Source organism: Cherax quadricarinatus, chromosome 18 (assembly GCF_038502225.1).
Source record: "Cherax quadricarinatus isolate ZL_2023a chromosome 18, ASM3850222v1, whole genome shotgun sequence".
Lineage (NCBI taxonomy): Eukaryota > Metazoa > Arthropoda > Malacostraca > Decapoda > Parastacidae > Cherax > Cherax quadricarinatus.
This window is the reverse complement of record NC_091309.1, coordinates 12,374,473-12,393,833: the sequence shown is the minus strand read 5'-3', so window position 1 is coordinate 12,393,833 and position 19,361 is coordinate 12,374,473. Positions and strand designations below refer to the sequence as shown.

The 19,361-nt window shown below is 41.1% G+C and overlaps 1 protein-coding gene across 1 annotated transcript in view; it reads left to right on the top strand.

The window, feature by feature from the left end:
- The window catches only part of LOC128689390 (endothelin-converting enzyme-like 1), a gene marked incomplete in the record, with an annotated part of 169,871 nt that overhangs the window by 133,252 nt on the left and 17,258 nt on the right, over window positions 1-19,361 (top strand). The window contains 1 exon segment of the mRNA XM_070086204.1: window positions 2,993-3,069. Within this exon segment, the coding sequence (XP_069942305.1) occupies window positions 2,993-3,069 (77 nt within the window).

Here is a 19,361-nt window from a genome sequence, read left to right as displayed (position 1 = left end):
AATCATAGAATTGATGAGGGGAAAAGGGTGAGTGGTGCACTTAGGAGTCTGTGGAGACAAAGAACTTTGTCCTTGGAGGTAAAGAGGGGAATGTATGAGAGTATAGTTTTACCAACGCTCTTATATGGGTGTGAAGCATGGGTGATGAATGTTGCAGCAAGGAGAAGGCTGGAGGCAGTGGAGATGTCATGTCTGAGGGCAATGTGTGGTGTGAATATAATGCAGAGAATTCGTAGTTTGGAAGTTAGGAGGTGGTGCGGGATTACCAAAACTGTTGTCCAGAGGGCTGAGGAAGGGTTGTCGAGGTGGTTCGGACATGTAGAGAGAATGGAGTGAAACAGAATGACTTCAAGAGTGTATCAGTCTGTAGTGGAAGGAAGGCGGGGTAGGGGTCGGCCTAGGAAAGGTTGGAGGGAGGGGGTAAAGGAGGTTTTGTGTTCGAGGGGCTTGGACTTCCAGCACGCATGCGTGAGCGTGTTTGATAGGAGTGAATGGAGACAAATGGTTTTTAATACTTGACGTGCTGTTGGAGTGTGAGCAAAGTAACATTTATGAAGGGGTTCAGGGAAACCGGCAGGCCGGACTTGAGTCCTGGAGATGGGAAGTACAGTGCCTGCACTCTGAAGGAGGGGTGTTAATGTTGCAGTTTAAAAACTGTAGTGTAAAGCACCCTTCTGGCAAGACAGTGATGGAGTGAATGATGGTGAAAGTTTTTCTTTTTCGGGCCACCCTGCCTTGATGGGAATCAGCCAGTGTGATAAAAAAAAAAAAAATTTTCTCACTGTACACTGGTCAGCTGAATATAGGTCAGCTACTAAAACATTAACCTTGACTGTTTACCTATTCACTTCTTTCCCACAACTGGCACAGAGGTAATTTAATATTGTGATTTTGAAAGTACAGTGAAACCTTGGTATACGACCTTAATGCGTTCCAGAAGGCTATTCGAGTGCCGCTCCATTTGAGTATCAAACAATTTCTTCCCAACCAATTTTCTGTTTGGTCGGCTGTTATCACTATTCGTCATAGGCCCCATGGTGACTTATACAAATAATACAAAAAAAAAAAAAAAGCCAAAAAATTTGGAGAAATATGAAATAGTTTACAGCGAAGTTCTGGCAGGTCATATTTGTTTGGTCGAGTGCTGAGTTTTGCTCGAGTATGGAGCTGGTCGTATACTGAGGTTCCACTGTAGCATAATTTAGAGATTAAGATCCATAGACTGTTGGTTAAGGATACGCACTATAAAAACCTTGAGAATGGCAAAAATGTAACTGAAGTATATAGTAATGCAATGGGAATACATCTTAAGAGACTTGAGGGTTAGACAAAACCTTCAATACTTATTGAATAGTTTGGAACAATAAATAATTGGAGGACTCTTCAGGATCTTCTGTTTTGAATTCCATTGTTGAAAGATTTACAGGAGTTTCTTCCAAAATAATTGATTCCAGAATATTAAGAATGTGACTGTAGAAACTGCAAATATGTACATTTTATCTGCATATAAATTATTTCCAGATATGGGTTCATTTAATATTTGAGATCACACATCCAATGCATCACTGAAATCTGGTTAATATTAATGTCCATAAGAAATTGTTTAAATAGGGAGAGATTTTGACATAGAAATGGCACAAAGCCAGAAAAACTTTAGCTAACATAATCATAAATAAAAACACTGGATAATCTAAATCTACAAAGAGAGGCAACTGTGTATTGTTTTATCATACATATAGTGCTTATACTGCACTGTATATACGGTTTAACCCTTTCAGGGTCGCCAGGCCCTCTCCGAGACTTGTTCTCAGGGTCGCCAAATTTAAAAAAAAAAATTATTTTTTTCTTGTGAAAAGATTGAGAATCTTTTTCCGATCATAATGACACCAAAAGTATGAAATTTGATGGAAAACTTACGGAATTATGCTCTCGTGAAGTTAGCAGTCTCAACGATGTTTACGCATCAGCAATTTTGCCCACTTTGAGCCCTATTTTTGGCCAATTCCAGTGTACTAGTCGACAAAATCATAACTATTTTGCTAGAACTCCATTTTTTCTATCGAATGAGTACAAGAAACTACCCATTTACCAATTTCAACTATCCAATACAGTGGTCAGAATTTAGCAATTTTGCCAATTTCACACAAATTTCAAAAGATGCCAATTTCCAAATAGGGTCCAGAATAAACAAGAAAGACATTCCTGGCACTAAAATAACATTTCCCCTGTTCATTAGTCACGCCCCCCATGCCCCTCTTACATTCTTTTGCTTTCCACTTTGAATTTTTATTCTCGCAAAAAATAGAAGATTTACTGTTATGCAGACTACTGCATTAGTGTAGAAATGACATAAATAATATCGGCACACTTGTGAAAGAATATTAGACTCACCAGTTGACGTGTATTGGACGCTTAGCATGATTTGTTTACTTTTGAACTTCGGTAAAAATTAAACATTTCTGCTACTTTGAGCTCAATTTCAAGGTACTTTTCTTTGTAAAACCAGTCAAAATCATCTCAATTTCTGTAATATGTCTTCCATTCTATAAAATGAGACCAGGAAAACTAGAATACAACAATAAATACCATACGAAAATACAGTGCAAAGTTGCTGTTTTAATCCAAAAACACGGTCAGTTTTTTTTTTTTTCTCATTATGCACTGTGTGCTGCAGGATTTTTTTTTGTACTGTGCACACTGACCACATAGACCCATTCTTTCATATGTAGGCCTACCAGCTTTCTCTCACTAGATTTGAGGGTGCTAGAATTTAGGCGTACTAGTACGTCAAAAACTCTGGTGCGTAAGCCGTACTAGTACGGCCAAAACCCTGAAAGGGTTAAAAAAACAGATGTCTGTATCTGCAGATTTTGAGTATCCAGTGTTACTGCTAGAGGCATTTTACTCATTTCATTTTCTTACAAGACGGATTCAGGTTCATACTTTCTGTATTAGTGTATTAATGTATAAATATTTGTATTTGCTCTTTCAGAGTATATGTTCAGATGTTACAGTCCAGCAGGAGGATATAGAACGAACTTGTAGTCCCTCACTGATGAATAAACCAAGGTATTGTAAATTTAAATTATGTATTATATTCATAAGGAAGTGCTAAATCCTTAAGGGTTTATACAGTGCCTGTAGATTCTAGTAAACAATAGACAATTGGTATAAAAATCTTATGCTAACAGGTACATGAAATACAGAAAATCTGAAAGAATTATTTGTGTCAGCGCAGCATGGAAGTTCTCTCTTACTAAAGTTTACTTATTCTTAATAGAATTATCTAGCATCTCGTTTGGTATACAAAATATGTATCTAGTTTCATTTTAGAGTTAGATGATAATTTATAGGTTAGTGTATAATAAGTGAGTTATGCACTAGACATTGTTTTGGGGGAAATTGTTAAAAAAAAAAAAAAATTTGTGGAGATTTGCTCAAAATTTACTTCAACACATTTTGTATTACATAAATTCTACAACATTAAATGGGTTGTGCAACTGAAACCAGCTATATTTTGGGCCTGTGGGAAAAATGCTTTGGTAAATTAAAAAAAACTGAACCCAACCTATTTTTTTTTTTAACCATAAGATGGAGGTATTAGGTAGATGGTGGGAATATTTTGAGGAACTTTTAAACGTCAACGAAGAAAGGGAGGCGGTAATTTCATGCATTGGCCAGGGAGGTGTACCATCTTTTAGGAGTGAAGAAGAGCAGGATGCGAGTGTGGGGGAGGTGTGTGAGGCATTACGTAGAATGAAAGGGGAAAGGGAGTAAAGCAGCTGGAATTGACGGGATCATGACAGAAATGTTAAAAGCAGGGGAGGATATGGTGTTGGAGTGGTTGGTATTTTTGTTTAATAAATGTATGAAAGAGGGGATGGTACCTAGGGATTGGCAGAGAGCATGTATAATTCCTTTATATAACTTTATATAAAGGGAAGGGGGACAAAAGAGATTGTAAAAGTTATAGAGGAATAAGTTTACTGAGTATACCAGGAAAAGTGTACGGTAGGGTTATTATTGAAAGAATTAGAGGTAAGACAGAATGTAGGATTACGGATGAGCAAGGAGGTTTTAGACTGGGTAGGGGATGTGTAGATACACAGTGTTTACATTGAAGCATATATGTGAACACTATTTAGATAAAGGTAGGGAAGTTTTCATTGCATTTATGGATTTAGAAAAGGCATATGATAGTGGATAGGGGAGCAGTGTGGCAGATGTTGCCAGTATATGGAATAGGTAGTAAGTTACTAAATGCTGTAAAGAGTTTTTATGAGGATAGTGAGGCTCAGGTTAGGGTGTGTAGAAGAGAGGGAGACTACTTCCCAGTAAAAGTAGGTCTTAGACAGGGATGTGTAGTGTCACCATGGCTGTTTAATGTATTTATAGATGGGGTTGTCCTAGGTAGTAGGTTGGTAGACAGCAACCGCCCAGGGAGGTACTACCGTCCTGCCAAGTGAGTGTAAAACAGAAACCTTTAATTGTTTTACATGATGGTAGGATTGCTGGTGTCTTTTTTCTGTCTCATAAACATGCAAGATTTCAGGTATGTCTTGCTAATTCTACTTACACTTAGGTCACACTACACATACATGTACAAGCATATACATGTATATATACACACCCATCTGGGTTTTCTTCTATTTTCTTTCTAGTTCTTGTTCTTGTTTATTTTCTCTTATCTCCATGGGGAAGTGGAACAGAATTCTTCCTCCGTAAGCCATGCGTGTTGTAAGAGGCGACTAAAATGCCAGTAGCAAGAGGCTAGTAACCCCTTCTCTTGTATAAATTACTAAATTTTAAAAGAGAAACTTTCGTTTTTCTTTTTTGGGCCACCCTGCCTCGGTGGGATACGGCCGGTTTGTTGAAAGAAAGAAGAAAGATGGGGTTGTAAAAGAAGTAAATGCTAGTGTGTTCGGGAGAGGGGTGGGATTAAATTATGGGGAAACAAATACAAAATGGGAATTGACAGTTAGTTTTTGCTGATAATACTGTGCTTTTGGGAGATTCTAAAGAAAAGTTGCAAAGGTTAGTGGACGAGTTTGGGAGTGTGTTTAAAGGTAGAAAGTTGAAAGTGAACATAGAAAAGAGTAAGATGATGAGGGTATCAAATGATTTAGATAAAGAAAAATTGGATATCAAATTGGAGAAGAGGAGTATGGAAAAAGTGAATGTTTTCAGATATTTGGGAGTTGATGTGTCAGCGGATGGATTTATGAAAGAAAGAGGTTAACCATAGAATTGATGAAGGAAAAAAGGTGAGTAGTGCATTGAGGTATATGTGGAGACAAAAAACATTATCTATAGAGGCAAAGAAGGGAATGTATGAAAGTACAGGTCTCCCTCAACATTCGCGAGGGTTAGGGGATCAAGAGCCTCGCGAATGTTGAAAAACCGTGAATGTTTGGTGCCCCAATATATTGTAGGGAAATATATTACAATACTGCTTCCTTAACTTGTTGAACCATGAATAATCATAAAATACATGAAAACGTCGTAAATTGTACTAAATATATACATGCTATGCTTTAATAACGTATGTTATTTAATAACATGTATGTTAATAACATGTATGTTATTAAATACCACAGACTCCACCACTGCGAGTCCCTACCACCCTCCCACCGACCCCCGCAACTGGCAGCCAGCCCTCCCACCACTGTGTGGTGAGTGTTTTGTTTGTTCATTATTTGCTATTAAACTACAGTACAAATAATGTAAACCCATTCATGACTGCATATTGGAATGGCTATTCGGACAGGTATTAGACGGTGACATCATGTGTTTACTCTTGAACACAGCAAAGAATCGAACTTTTCTGCTATTGCTAATAATAACAATAGTAATAATAATAATAATAATAATAATAATAATAATACGATATAATTGAAGAAGGAAATTTTCCAAAAATACGAGGGAGTGGTTGACACATCGTCAGTGTGACTTTGTTTATGCTGGAGTGAACATTAGTCTCTGTGCTCTTCCAAACATTTCACAATAATTCAGTGGTTGAGGCAGTGGTATTTAATAACATATATGTTATAAATAATAATAGTACATGTTATTATTAATAACATGTATTATTATTAACATGTATGTATTTAATAACATGTTATAAATAATAATAGTACATATTATTAATAACATGTATTATTATTATTAACATGTATGTTATTAAATACCATTGCCTCAATCACTGCCTCTACCACTCCAGTCACACTCAATCTACAAGCACCAAACAATGAATTATCGTGAAATGTTTGGAAGAGCAGGGAGACTAATGTTCACTCCAGCATAAACAAAGCCACACTGACGATGTGTCAACCACTCCCTTGTATTTTTGTACAATTTCCTTCTTCAATTATATCATTTATTATTATTATTATTATTACTATTGTTATTATTAGCTGTAGCAGAAATGTTTAATTCTTTGCAGTGTCAAGAGTAAACACATGATGTCACCGTCTAATACCTGTCCGAATAGCCATTCCAATATGCAGTCATGAATGGGTTTGCATTATTTATACTGTAGTTTAATAGCAAATAATGAACAAACAAAACACTCACCACACTGAGTGGTGGGAGGGCTGGCTGCCAGTTGCGGGGGTCGGAGGGAGGGTAGTAGGGACTCGCAGGTGGCGGGAAACTTAAATATGATTTGGCGGCTGGGAATTTGGTGGCTGGGAATTTGGCGGTTGGGAATTCGCGAATGTGTGAAGCCCGTGAAAGTTGAAAATGTGAATGTTGAGGGAGACCTGTATAGTGGTACCAACACTCTTATATGGGTGTGAAGCTTGGGTTGTAAATGCTGCAACGAGGAGGTGGTGGGGATGTCCTGTCTAAGGGCAATGTGTGGTGTAAATATTATGCAGAAAATTTGGAGTGTGGAAATTAGGAGAAGGTGTGGAGTTAATAAAAGTATTAGTCAGAGGGCTGAAGAGGGGTTGTTGAGGTGGATTGGTCATTTAGAGAGAATGGATCAAAGTAGAATGACACGGAGAGCGTATAAATCTGTAGGGAAAGGAAGGCGGGGTAGGGGGTCGTCCTCGAAAAGGTTGGAGGGAGGGGGTAAAGGAGGTTTTGTGGGAGAGGGGCTTGGACTTCCAGCAAGCATGCGTGAGTGTGTCAGATAGGAGTGAATGGTATTTGGGACCTGACGAGCTGTTGAAGTGTGAGCAGGCTAATATTTAGTGAAGGGATTCAGGGAAACCAGTTATTTTTATATAGCCGGACTTGGGTACTGGAAATGGAAGTACAATGCTTGCACTTTAAAGGAGGGGTTGGGATATTGGCAGTTTGGAGGGATATGTTGTATATCTTTATACGTATATGCTTCTAAACTGTTGTGTTCTGGGCACCTCTGCAAAAACAGTGATTATGTATGAGTGAGGTGAAAGTGTTGAATGATGATGAAAGTATTTTCTTTTTGGGGATTTTCTTTTTGGGTCACCCTGCCTCGGTGGGAGACGGCCAACTTGTTAAAAAAAAAAAAAAAATTTCTTCCCATAGGCACAATATATGTCTCCACTGCATAACCTGCTCATTACTGGAGAACTTACATTTACACTCAGCTAGGTCATATCTTCATAACTGTTTTGTTTAATAACTTTTTTCATATTTTATTATCAATCACATTCAGCAGTTGTATGAATACTGTACCTGCATAGCTAAGGTAGGTGAATAACTGTTAAAGACATGGGAATGGGTAATTAATGTAATTTTCACTCAGCCAATACTCTTAGCTAATTGTAGTACAGTGGAAGCTCGGTTTTCATTTGCCCTGGTTTTTGTTGAATTCGGTTTTCGATGACTTTTTTCGTCAAAATTTTGTCCCAGTTTTCATTCATCACCTCGGTTTCCTGTGCCCACACAAAGCATCCCACGCATTCTGAGTCAGTCTGGCTTTGTTTCTTGTCAAGTGAGCATTACCCTGCATGTTCATCCGAAATATCTTGTAATAATCCATTTTTTTGTGCTTGTTTATTGAGTGAGACTGCTAAATAAGCCACCATGGGGGCCAAAAAAAGTTCCTCTAGGAATTTTTATTGGCCTAAGAAAAGCTTTTGACACAGTAGACCATGGCATCCTACTCCGCAAACTTGACCATTATGGTATAAGAGGCCATGCGCTTGCACATTTCAAATCCTACCTTACTAATAGGTATCAGTATGTCGCCATTAAAGACACAGCATCATCAACATGGCCACTCGATACTGGAGTTCTGCAGGGAAGTGTCCTTGGTCCCCTGCTCTTCCTCATTTACATCAGTGATCTTCCAAACTTATCCCAACACCTGAAACCTATTCTCTTTGCTGATGACACGACTTGTGTCATCTCTCACCCTAATCTTGCCACCCTCAACACCATTGTTAATGAGGAGCTGCTCAAAATATCGACTTGGATGACAGTCAATAAACTTACACTTAACACTGACAAAACCTACTATACATATATATGTATTATGTTTGGTAGCAGAGCAGGTGTTGCACAACTTAACACTAAGATCGGCAACACTAATTGCCAGACATAATGAGGGGGCAAATTCCTAGGCCTATACCTCTACAACCTGAATTTCAGCACCCACATCTAACACACGACAAAAAACGTATCCAAAACGGTTGGGATCCTCTCCAAGATACGATACTACGTGCCGCAAAATGTCCTTCTTACACTATACCATTCACCCGTTTATCCATACCTCACCTATGCTATTTGTGCTTGGGGATCAACTGCAGCAACACACCTAAAGCCAATAATAACTCAACAAAAAGCCACAGTAAGAATAATCACTAAAATCCATCCCTGACTACACCCCTCCCCCATTCTTCATAGATCTAAACTTACTCCCTATTCAGAACACAGTTACTACTGTGCAGTCTACATCTACAGGACCTTGAATTCCAATATTAACCTTGGCCTAAAATGCTTTCTTGATAGTTGTGACAGGACCCACAGGCATAACACCAGACACAAACATCCCTATGACATTCCCCGTGTCTGACTAAACCTTTACAAAAATTCAATGTGTGTCAAAGGGCCTAAAATCTGGAACACCCTACCTGAAAACTCTAGAACTGCAGACACATTCATCATTTTCAAAACTACAGTTAGAAAACATCTTATCTCCCTGATACACCCTGTCAACTAACTACATGTAAACCACCTGGTGGCTCACAATTACACTCACTCACCCATTGACTATAAACACAGAAATACGAATCTTAATCTTAAAATAATGAATCCTAACTAGTCATAAGCTTGCCTGTGATACTCCAATATAGAAACTATGTATTGAGCCAAAACAAAAGCATTCACATTGCTAAACTCACAAACTATGATTTAGTCACTTAGTCTTAATACCAACTTACTCCATAATTTGTAATAATTTAGAGTTAATAATTAATCTAAGTCTGCCCGAAATACCTAGCCATGCTAGGTGTCCTAGTGGCCCCCTCTGTAATTAGTATTTTATAACATGTAAACCACACAATAACCAAAATCTATAAACTCCGCATTGTAATCCTTATAGAGAATAAACTTGATTGATTGAGTGCCAGCCCTTTGATAAAGAAGGCGAGAAACACTATAGTATTCAAGAAAACTTGTAGCAAAGTACGGAAGTGGTGTACGTGTGGTCGATCTCGCCAGGATGTGCGGGAAGTCCTCATCAACGACCAGTGCCTTGGTGGGTAAGACACAGGCAACAGTTATGCAACTTTATTCCGAAACGTTTCGCCTACACAGTAGGCTTCTTCAGTTGAATACAGAAAGTAGGCAGGAACAGTAGAGATGTGAAGACGATGTAATCAGTCCATCACCCTTGAAGTCGTAGATTTGAGGTTCAGTCCCTCAGCCTGGAGAAGTTCAGTTCCATAGGAACTATCTTGGTACAGACCAGTGCCTTCTTCAGTGATTAAGGACATGTGTGCAAAGTTTTGTGGAGAAATATCACCCAAACAAAGCTGTTGCAAGCCATGTCTGCAACATGTTCAATGACAGTGCCTTGTCTCATTTTAGGCAAATCTTAGAGATGCCAGAAACAGACCTCTCTGGATAAATTTTTTGTGTGACAGGGGTCCAGTGCCAGTAAAAGACAAAGAAGGGAAGTATCCCCAGATAGGGACTTGATACCTGAGGTCCTTATGGATGGGGATTCCCCTTCCAACCAATAACCTCTCCTCCTCCCTCTCCCCTCCTCGCATCTTCCATATGCCAAGAAGAGTCTTCAGTTAAGGTAGAAGTGATATTAAATGTTCATTTATCCATTTCATTAGTCCTTTATATTTATTTCATTGTTTTTGTATGTAAAACTATAGTTATTCTCTATAAAATGTATTTTTTGTTAATACTTTTGGGTGTCTGGAACAGATTAATTGGATTTACATTATTTCTTATGGGAAATATTACTTCGGTTTTCGTCAGACTTTCTGGAATGAATTAATGACGAAATCCGAGGTTCCACTGTATAATCCTTCATCAGACAGACTATGCAGTACTCTTGATTAATTTTAAGTAATATTTTATGAAGGATTTCAGGGAAACCAGTTAGTCAGACTTGAGTCCTGGAGTGGGAAGTACAGTGCCTGCACTGTAAAGGAGGGCTGGGGATATTTGCTGTTTGGAGGGTCATCTAAACTGCTGTAACTGCATGCCTCTGCAAAGACAGTGATAGTGTGAATGATGGTAAAAGTGTTTCTTTTTTTGGGTCACTCTACCTTGGTGGGAGTTGGCCAGTGTTAAAAAAAAAAATTACATGCTGAATTGCTACACAAAACCTAAATTTACACGCTAGGATTAATTTTTTTTTTCAACAAACCGGCCGTATCCCACCGAGGCAGGGTGGCCTAAAAAGAAAAATGAAAGTTTCTCCTTTTACATTCAGTAATATATACAGAGGGGGTTACTAGCCCCTTGCTCCTGGCATTTTAGTCACCTCTTACAACATGCATGGCTTATGGAGGAAGAATTCTGTTCCACTTTCCCATGGAGCTAGGATTAATATGAAGTACATAATTTGCAAGGCCTAGAATTAGTTTGCTTGAAATGCTTCATATAGCAAACGACTTTCCTTAGCATATGCAAAATAGTGTTTTCCCATAACTAAATAAACTGTAAACCCATCCAGTGTTAACTTCCAGGTATTCTAAAGAAATAAATATATCTATAATTATGGGTTACTGACTTTCGTGCATGCCTCACCCATACACTTTGAAGCTGCCATTCGCTGCCAGTTTCACTGTTTTCTTCTCAGCATCTTCAACTTCACTAGAATTCCTTTTGGGTGTAATGGCTTATAATTCCAGAAACAAAAGGGGGTGATGGAAAGATAAAATGGACTAATGAACACTAGAGAGAGTATGGTATGAGACATGTCTAGGAGGCAACTGATCATGTGGGTGGGTGTTTCCAGTAAGAAATGAAGCTAAGCCTTCCAATAAGACAGTGGCCTAACCCTGGATGTGAAGGGGAAATATCCCATTGCACATCAAACCAATTTATTTAAAACTTGTCGTCTTGGACATAACAGGAGGTTATTGAGAACATGAATTATGGTTGCATGAATTGTAGTTTTACTCTGTAACACCTCTTCAAGGGGGGCTCCTTGGCGTGGTGAAGAGGCTCTTTGTCTGAGGAATTAGACCTGTCGGTCTCCTTCCTCACACCGAACCTAATTACCCCCCAATCCCCCGTTCCCTATCCCATCCTCCCCACCCCTCCATTTTATTTTGCCCTTCCTTTTTGGCCTTTGTTTTTTTTTTCTTCTTCCCACAGGCACTCTAGTTCCTAGGTAGGGGAAAGGGTACCGGGGTCCATCCCATTCCTCCTAGGAACTATACCTCCCCGGTCCCCCCTTTTTTTATTCTTTTTTTTTATTTTTATTTTTTCTTTCTTTTTTTTTCTTAAAAACAAAAAGAAAGAAGTAACTTAACCATGGCAGCCCTAGTCCATGAACCTGCTACCCCCGGGCCCCTTCTTGATACCGCACCCCGTTCTGACCCTGCCTCGTCTCTGGACCACTCTTCAGACACTCCTCAAGCCTCTGTACCTCTTGCCGATGCTGTTTCCTCACCCGCTTCAGGTACTGAGGCCTCGACTGACTCCTTGGATTTATCTGACCTTCGCTCTCCTCTGACTATGCTTCCGGCCTCTCCCTCTATGGTGCGGCAATTTTCGAATCACCGGCCCGTTCCACGTCGGACCAACTCTGGTCCCATGCCTAAACGCCAACGACAATTACCTGCTGATGATACTTCTCCACCTTCTCGTTCTTCTCAGAAAAGATTGACACATCCTTTACTACCTTTCCACGCTCAGTTTCAGACTGCACAATGGACTAAATTCTTCACTTTACGACCGACTTCCTCTACTGCCTATCTTTCTGACCACAGTATTGGCAAGGCACTCCTACGCCATGTTGGTAAAGATATTTCTTTTCATGCTCTTAAGAGCGGTACGCACATCATCACCGTACAGAATGCTACCCAGGCTCATGAGCTTTCTCGTCTTTCCCATATCGATACTGTTCCTGTCACTATTGAAAAACATCATTCCCTCAATTCTTGTAGTGGTACCGTCATTCTGCCCCATACCATAGTTCAACAAAATTTCCAGACATGTGGCACTGACATTCTTGAACAGCTGGAACTCCAAGATCTCTCAATCCTCAAGGTAGACACTTACGTTCTTCCTGCCCGCGGGCGGAGACGATACCCTAGCAATGTGGCTCGTTTAACTTTTGACAGCCATGAACTCCCATCCTCAGTTTATGTAGCAAGACATCGGTTACAAGTTCGAAAGGTGATCCCTACACCGCAACAGTGTAGAAATTGCTGGCGATTTGGCCATCCAGCGAAATATTGCAGATCTAAAGCCGAATGCCCAGTCTGTGGTGCCGATGACCATTCTAATACGTCTTGCAATCGACCTCCCTCTTGCCTTAATTGTCATGAGGCTCACCCTTCGTACTCTCGCCGTTGTCAAGTCTACTTAAACGAGAGGGAAATCCGTTACCTCAAAGAGGCAGAAGGTCTCCCTTATGCCATGGCAGTTTCTCATCTCCGCCTCCAAGGGAGACTACCTCGTGTTTCTTATTCCCGTGTTTCAAAATGTCCCCCCACTTCTGGTATCCCATCTTCTGCACCCACCTCTGTGGTTACCTCTTCCATAGTCACTCCTGTATCTAATTCTTTTGCTGTCCTCGGCTTGGACGTCCCTACTTCAACGCCTCAGTCTGATCTCGCTTCTTCGTGTTCTCTCTCACAAGCCTCAGTAGCGACGAGATCTCGTATGACACCTCCTCCCAATCGTCCCTCTAAAGTCAAAAAAAGGTCTGTTAACACCTCCTACCCATCTTCCACCTCCTCATTTTCCCTTCCCTGTCTCTGTACCTGGTTCTCCCCCTCTCACTGGCTCTGTTACAAGTGTAGAGGTTCACCCTCCTCCTTGTACTGTACCTTCCTCCCCTGTTCCCTCCTAAGTTTCTAACTCTTCTGCCACCTCCCAGGTTTCTGCCTCTTCTGTCCCCTTCCACGCTTCTCCAGTTCCCTCCACCCTTTCGCCCCCCCCCCCTACCTTGGTACAGTCCAATACAGTTCCAATCTTTACTCATCCTCCCCCTACCATTTCCAATATTGTCTCCCATACGACATCTCTGAATTCCGAAACACTTGAAGCAATCTCTGAATATATTGCAGAGACCAAACCATCAATGGACACTGATCCACCCTCCGCTCCTTCTCTCTCCTCTGCTCCATCTGCGCAACTCCTTTCTTCACAGCGCACCATTCCTTCACTGCTTGAACGTTTTCCACTGCCTCCGCATGTGGACTTTTCTAACTCCTCTAGTCCGTAGGAACCCTTACCTGCGGATTTCAGGTATCTTTATCGTTGCCAATCATGGCCTATTTACAGTGGAATATACGCGGCGTCAGGGGTAATCGGGGTGAGCTTCAGATGTTACTCTCCCAGTTTTCCCCTGTTGGTGTTTGCTTACAGGAACCAAAATTACACTCTGCTGTTATCTCCCATCTCAGACTATAATTTATTGTATTCTTCAGTTCCTTTTCCTGATGGGACCTTTAATGAAAGTGCCCTTCTTCTACGCACTGATATTCTGTACCATCAGCTATTTGTTCGTACTTCGCTGCATTACACAACAGCCCGTATCCACTTGCATAGGTGGTATACGCTCTGTTCTTTATATCTCTCTCCTTCTCGGGCATTATCTATTCCGGATATTGCCTTTCTTGTTTCGTCATTACCGCCACCGATTCTGTTACTTGGCGATTTTAATGCCCACCATTTCCTCTGGGGAGGGGGGGTCTCACTGTGATTCCCGTGGCATTCAGTTAGAGGCTTTTCTTGCCACCCACCCCCTCCATGTTTTAAATACAGGTACTCACACCCATTTTGATCCTCGGACTCACACTCTCTCTTGCATCGATCTCTCAGTCTGCTCTTCCTCCACCGCATTAGACTTCACTTGGTCTCTTCTCCCGGACTTACATGACAGCGATCATTTCCCAATCATTCTTACTTCCCCTTCATATTCACCACCTCTTCGTATCCCACGCTGGCAATTTGATCAGGCAAATTGGAACCTTTACTCACACGTAACTGTTTTTAGAGAGGTTCCTTCTTCGTCCTCCATCGATGAGCTTTTACACCTCTTCTCGTCCTCCGTTTTAACCGCAGCTTCTAATTGTATACCCCAAACTTCGGGCAGGCATTCTCAGAAATGCGTGCCTTGGTGGTCTCCTGCTTGTGCTCGTGCAGTACATTTGAAACGCACTGCATGGGGCAGGTACCGGTACAATAGAACCACAGAGAGACTTCTTGATTTTAGCCCTTTGACTGTCGCGGCCGTATATATACGTCTTACGAGGTACCGTGTTTGACGTATATATACTCATAAATTCTAGCGGCTTCAAATCAAGCAGGAGAAAGCTGGTAGGCCCACATGCGAGAGAATGGGTCTGTGTGGTCAGTGTGCACCATATAAAAAAAATCCTGGAGCACACAGTGCATAATGAGAAAAAAAAAACTCCGACCGTTTTTTTTTAATTAAATTGCCGACTTTGTGGTCTATTTTCGTATAGTATTTATGGTTGTATTCTCGTTTTCTTGGTCTCATTTGATAGAATGGAAAACATATTATAGAAATAGAGGTGATTTTGATTGATTTTACTATAAAAAGAACCTAGAAATGGAGCTCAAAGTAGGGGAAATGTTTGATTTTTGCCAATGTTCAAAAGTAAACAAATGATGCCAGTGTCCAACTAGCCATTCTAATATGCAGTCATGAATGGATTGATGTTATTTATACAATTATTGCAGTAGTCTACATAATAGTATGTCTTCTATTTTTTGTTTGAATAAAAATTCAAAATAGAAAGCAAGAGTAATATCAGAGGGGCCTGGAGACATGACTGATGAGCAAAGAAAATGTTATTTTAGAGCCAGGAATGTCTGCATTGTTCATTCTGGACCTTATTTTGAAATTGTCATATTTTTTAGTTTTCGTGAAATTGGCCAAATTGCAAATTTCTGACCACATTATTAGGTAGTTGAAATCGGTAAATGGGCAGTTTCTTGTACTCAATTGATAGAAAAAATGGAGTTCTAAAGAAATAGCTATGAGTTTGGGCGACTGGAACAATGGAATTAGCCGAAAATAGGGCTCAAAGTGCGCGAAATCGCCGATTTGTAAACAGCGCTGAGGTCGCTAACTTCGCGAGAGCATAATTCCGTCAGTTTTCCATCAAATTTCGTTTTTTTGGTGTCATTACAATCGGGAAAAGATTCTCTATCATTTCATAAGAAAAAATAATTTTTTTTTTTTTTTTAAATTTTGCGACACCAGGAGACACCTCAGGATTGGGGGTTGCGACAGTCAAAGGGTTAAGCAGAAGCGTGCGATCGCTCGCCGTGTCATCCATGATGCTAAACGCACTTGCTGGCGAGATTGTCTCCACCATCACCTCTGCTTCCTCTGAGTGCAGTCTGAAAAAAGTACGAAAACTGAGTTGTAAATACAGTGGACCCTCGACTAACGCTATTAATCCGTTCCTGAGAGCTCATCGTTAGTCAGAATAATCGTTAGTCAAGTTAATTTTCCCCATAAGAAATAATGGAAATCAAATTAATTCGTGCAAGACACCCAAAAGTATTGAAAAAAATAATTTTTAACACATGAAATATTAATTTTAATACACACAAACTGAAGAAGACATGCACAGTTACATGACACTTACCTTTATTGAAGATCTGGTGATGATTGATGGGATGGGAAGAGGGAAGTGTGTTGATGGTCTTAGTGTTTAGAAGGGGAATCCCCTTCCATTAGGACTTAAGGTGGCAAGTCCTTTTTCCGGGTTACTTCCCTTCTTCTTTTAATGCCACTAGGACCAGCTTGAGAGTCACTGGACCTCTGTCGCACAACATATCTGCCCATAGAGGCCTGTACCTCCCGTTCCTTTATGACATTCCTAAAGTGTTTCACAACATTGTCAGTGTCACCATTAAACACTTGTTCAGGTTTCAGTCCTTCACTGTCTATGTACTCCTTGAATTCCTGCACATATTTTTCAGCTGCTTTTTGGTCCAAACTGGCAGCCTCACCATGCCTTATCACACTATGCCACTACGATTCTTAAATCTCTCAAACCAACCTTTGCTGGCCTTAAATTCACTCACATCACCACTAGTTGCTGGCATTTTTCTAATTAAATCGTCATGCAACTTCCTAGCCTTTTCACATATGATCGCTTGAGAGATGCTATCTGTTTTTCGTTTATCCATACCAATAACAGTCTCTCAACATCTTCTATCACTTGCGATCTCAGTTTCGAAAACATAGTTGCACCTTTGGCAAGAACAGCTTCCTTGATTGCCGTTTTCTTGGCCACAATAGTAGCGATGGTTGATTGGGGTTTTGTGTACAGCCTGTCCAGCTCGGAGACATGCACTCCACTTTCATACTTAGCAATGATCTCTTTCTTCATATCCATAGTAATTCTCACCCTTTTTGCTGTAGGGTTGGCACTAGAAGCTTTCTTGGGGCCCATGGTGACTTATTTTGCAGGTGCAATCACTAAAAAGGCTGTGATAATATGAAATGTTCCGATTGTATGCTTGGAAGCGACCGCGGTGGCTGGCTGGCTTGTAAACACTGGCCAGAAGTGGACGCATCTCAGACGGAACGAATAGTGTTGGTCGAGTCTTTTAGCGCTAATCGAGGCAAACTTTTTGCGATAAAATGTATCGCTAGTCAGATTTATCATTAATCGATGCCATCGCTGGTCGAGGGTCCACTGTATGCTCCTGACCCGACTCCTGTTCTGCGGGTTGCCGGTGTTGATATAGCAAACCCACTAGATGTTGCCAATGAAATTGGCAATCATCTGGTCCGTATTTCTCAGGGACTCCATCTGTGCCCCTCATTTCTTTCCTCAAAGTCTGCCAGAGAGTTAGCACCCTTGGACTTTTCTTCTCTCAGAGAAGAACAGTATAATGTGCCTTTTACACTTCAAGAACTGGAGGCAACACTCTCAGCTTGCCGATCATCGGCAGCTGGGCCCGACGGCATTCATATTCGTATGCTACAACATTTACATCAGTCAGCCCTTGCAGTCCTATTACGCCTTTACAATCTTATTTGGTCACAAGGAGTTTTTCCACAGCTGTGGAAATCCGCCATTGTTCTCCCTTCCCGCAAACCAGGCACTACGAGACATGAAGCCTCCCACTATCGTCCCATTGCTCTTACCAGTGCAATTTGCAAAGTGATCGAACGCCTAGTAAATAGACGTTTAGTGTGGTATTTAGAGACACACAACAGTCTCTCCACTCGTCAATATGGCTTTCGTAAGGGACGTTCTACCATAGACCCCTTACTACGCTTGGATATGTATGTTCGTAATGCCTTTGCGAATAACCACTCAGTTATTGCCATATTTTTTGACCTTGAGAAGGCATATGACACAACTTGGAGGTATAATATTTTAGCCCAAGCCCACTCCTTAGGCCTTCGAGGCAATCTACCATCCTTCCTTAAGAACTTTTTAACTGACAGGCATTTCCGTGTTCGGGTTAATAATGTGCTCTCCCCAGACTTTATCCAAGCTGAAGGTGCCCCCCAGGGATGTGTTCTGAGCACAACACTTTTTCTCCTTGCTATTAATGATTTGGCCTCTAGTCTTCCATCAAATATTTGGTCATCACTGTATGTTGATGACTTCGCTATTGCCTGTGCAGGCGCTGACTGTCACCTCATTACAGTTTCTCTCCAGCATGCAGTTGACCGTGTTTCCAATTGGGCCACCACACATGGGTTTAAATTTTCCAGCACTAAAACCCACCAAATTACTTTCACTAGACGCTCTGTCATCTCTGATCATCCTTTGTACCTCTATGGCTCCTGCATCCCTGAACGTGATAGTCAAGTTTCTGGGCCTCCTCTTTGACCGTAGGTTATCCTGGAAACTTCACATTACCTCTCTGAAGGCAACCTGTCACAGCCGGCTGAACCTTCTTAAAACCCTTGCTTATCTTTCATGGGGAGCTGATCGTCGAACCCTCCTTCGCCTACATTCCACCCTTATTTTATTGAAACTTGATTATGGTGACCAGATCTATTCAGCGGCATCTCCTGCTACTCTCTCTAGCCTTAACCCCATTCATCACCAAGGATTACGTTTATGCCTTGGTGCTTTTCGCTCTTCCCCTGTCGAGAGCCTCTATGCCGAAGCGAACGTTCCATCCTTATCCGATCGCCGTGATGCCCATTGCCTTCACTACTATGTACGCTCTCACGATCTCCGCAATCCTTCCATTTATAGAATGGTCACTGATATTAGTAGACATTCTTTATTTGTTCGCCGCCCCTGTTTACTCCGTCCCTTCTATCTTCGCCTTCATTCGCTCTTGTCTTCTCTTCAATTTCCACCTTTTTATGTTCGTGTAGCATCTCACTTTTCCCTACCCCCCTGGGAAGTTCCAGCTGTTCGAGTCTGTTCTTTCTCTCTCCCTTGCTCGAAAGCCCAACTGTTTACCTGGAGTTTACCTGGAGAGTGTTCCGGGGGGTCAACGCCCCCGCGGCCCGGTCTGTGACCAGGCCTCCTGTCTACGGTTGCTTCCCGCTCTCTTTTTCTTGACCACTTTCACTCTCATTCTCATGCCATTGCTGTGTACACAGATGGCTCTAAGTCTTCTGACGGCGTAGGATTCGCAGCATTATTTCCGGACAGCATCGTATGAGGGCATTTACTATATTCGGCTAGTATTTTCACTGCTGAATTGTATGCCATCCGTATTGCATCTATGCCTGTGTCATCATTTGTGGTTGTCTCAGACTC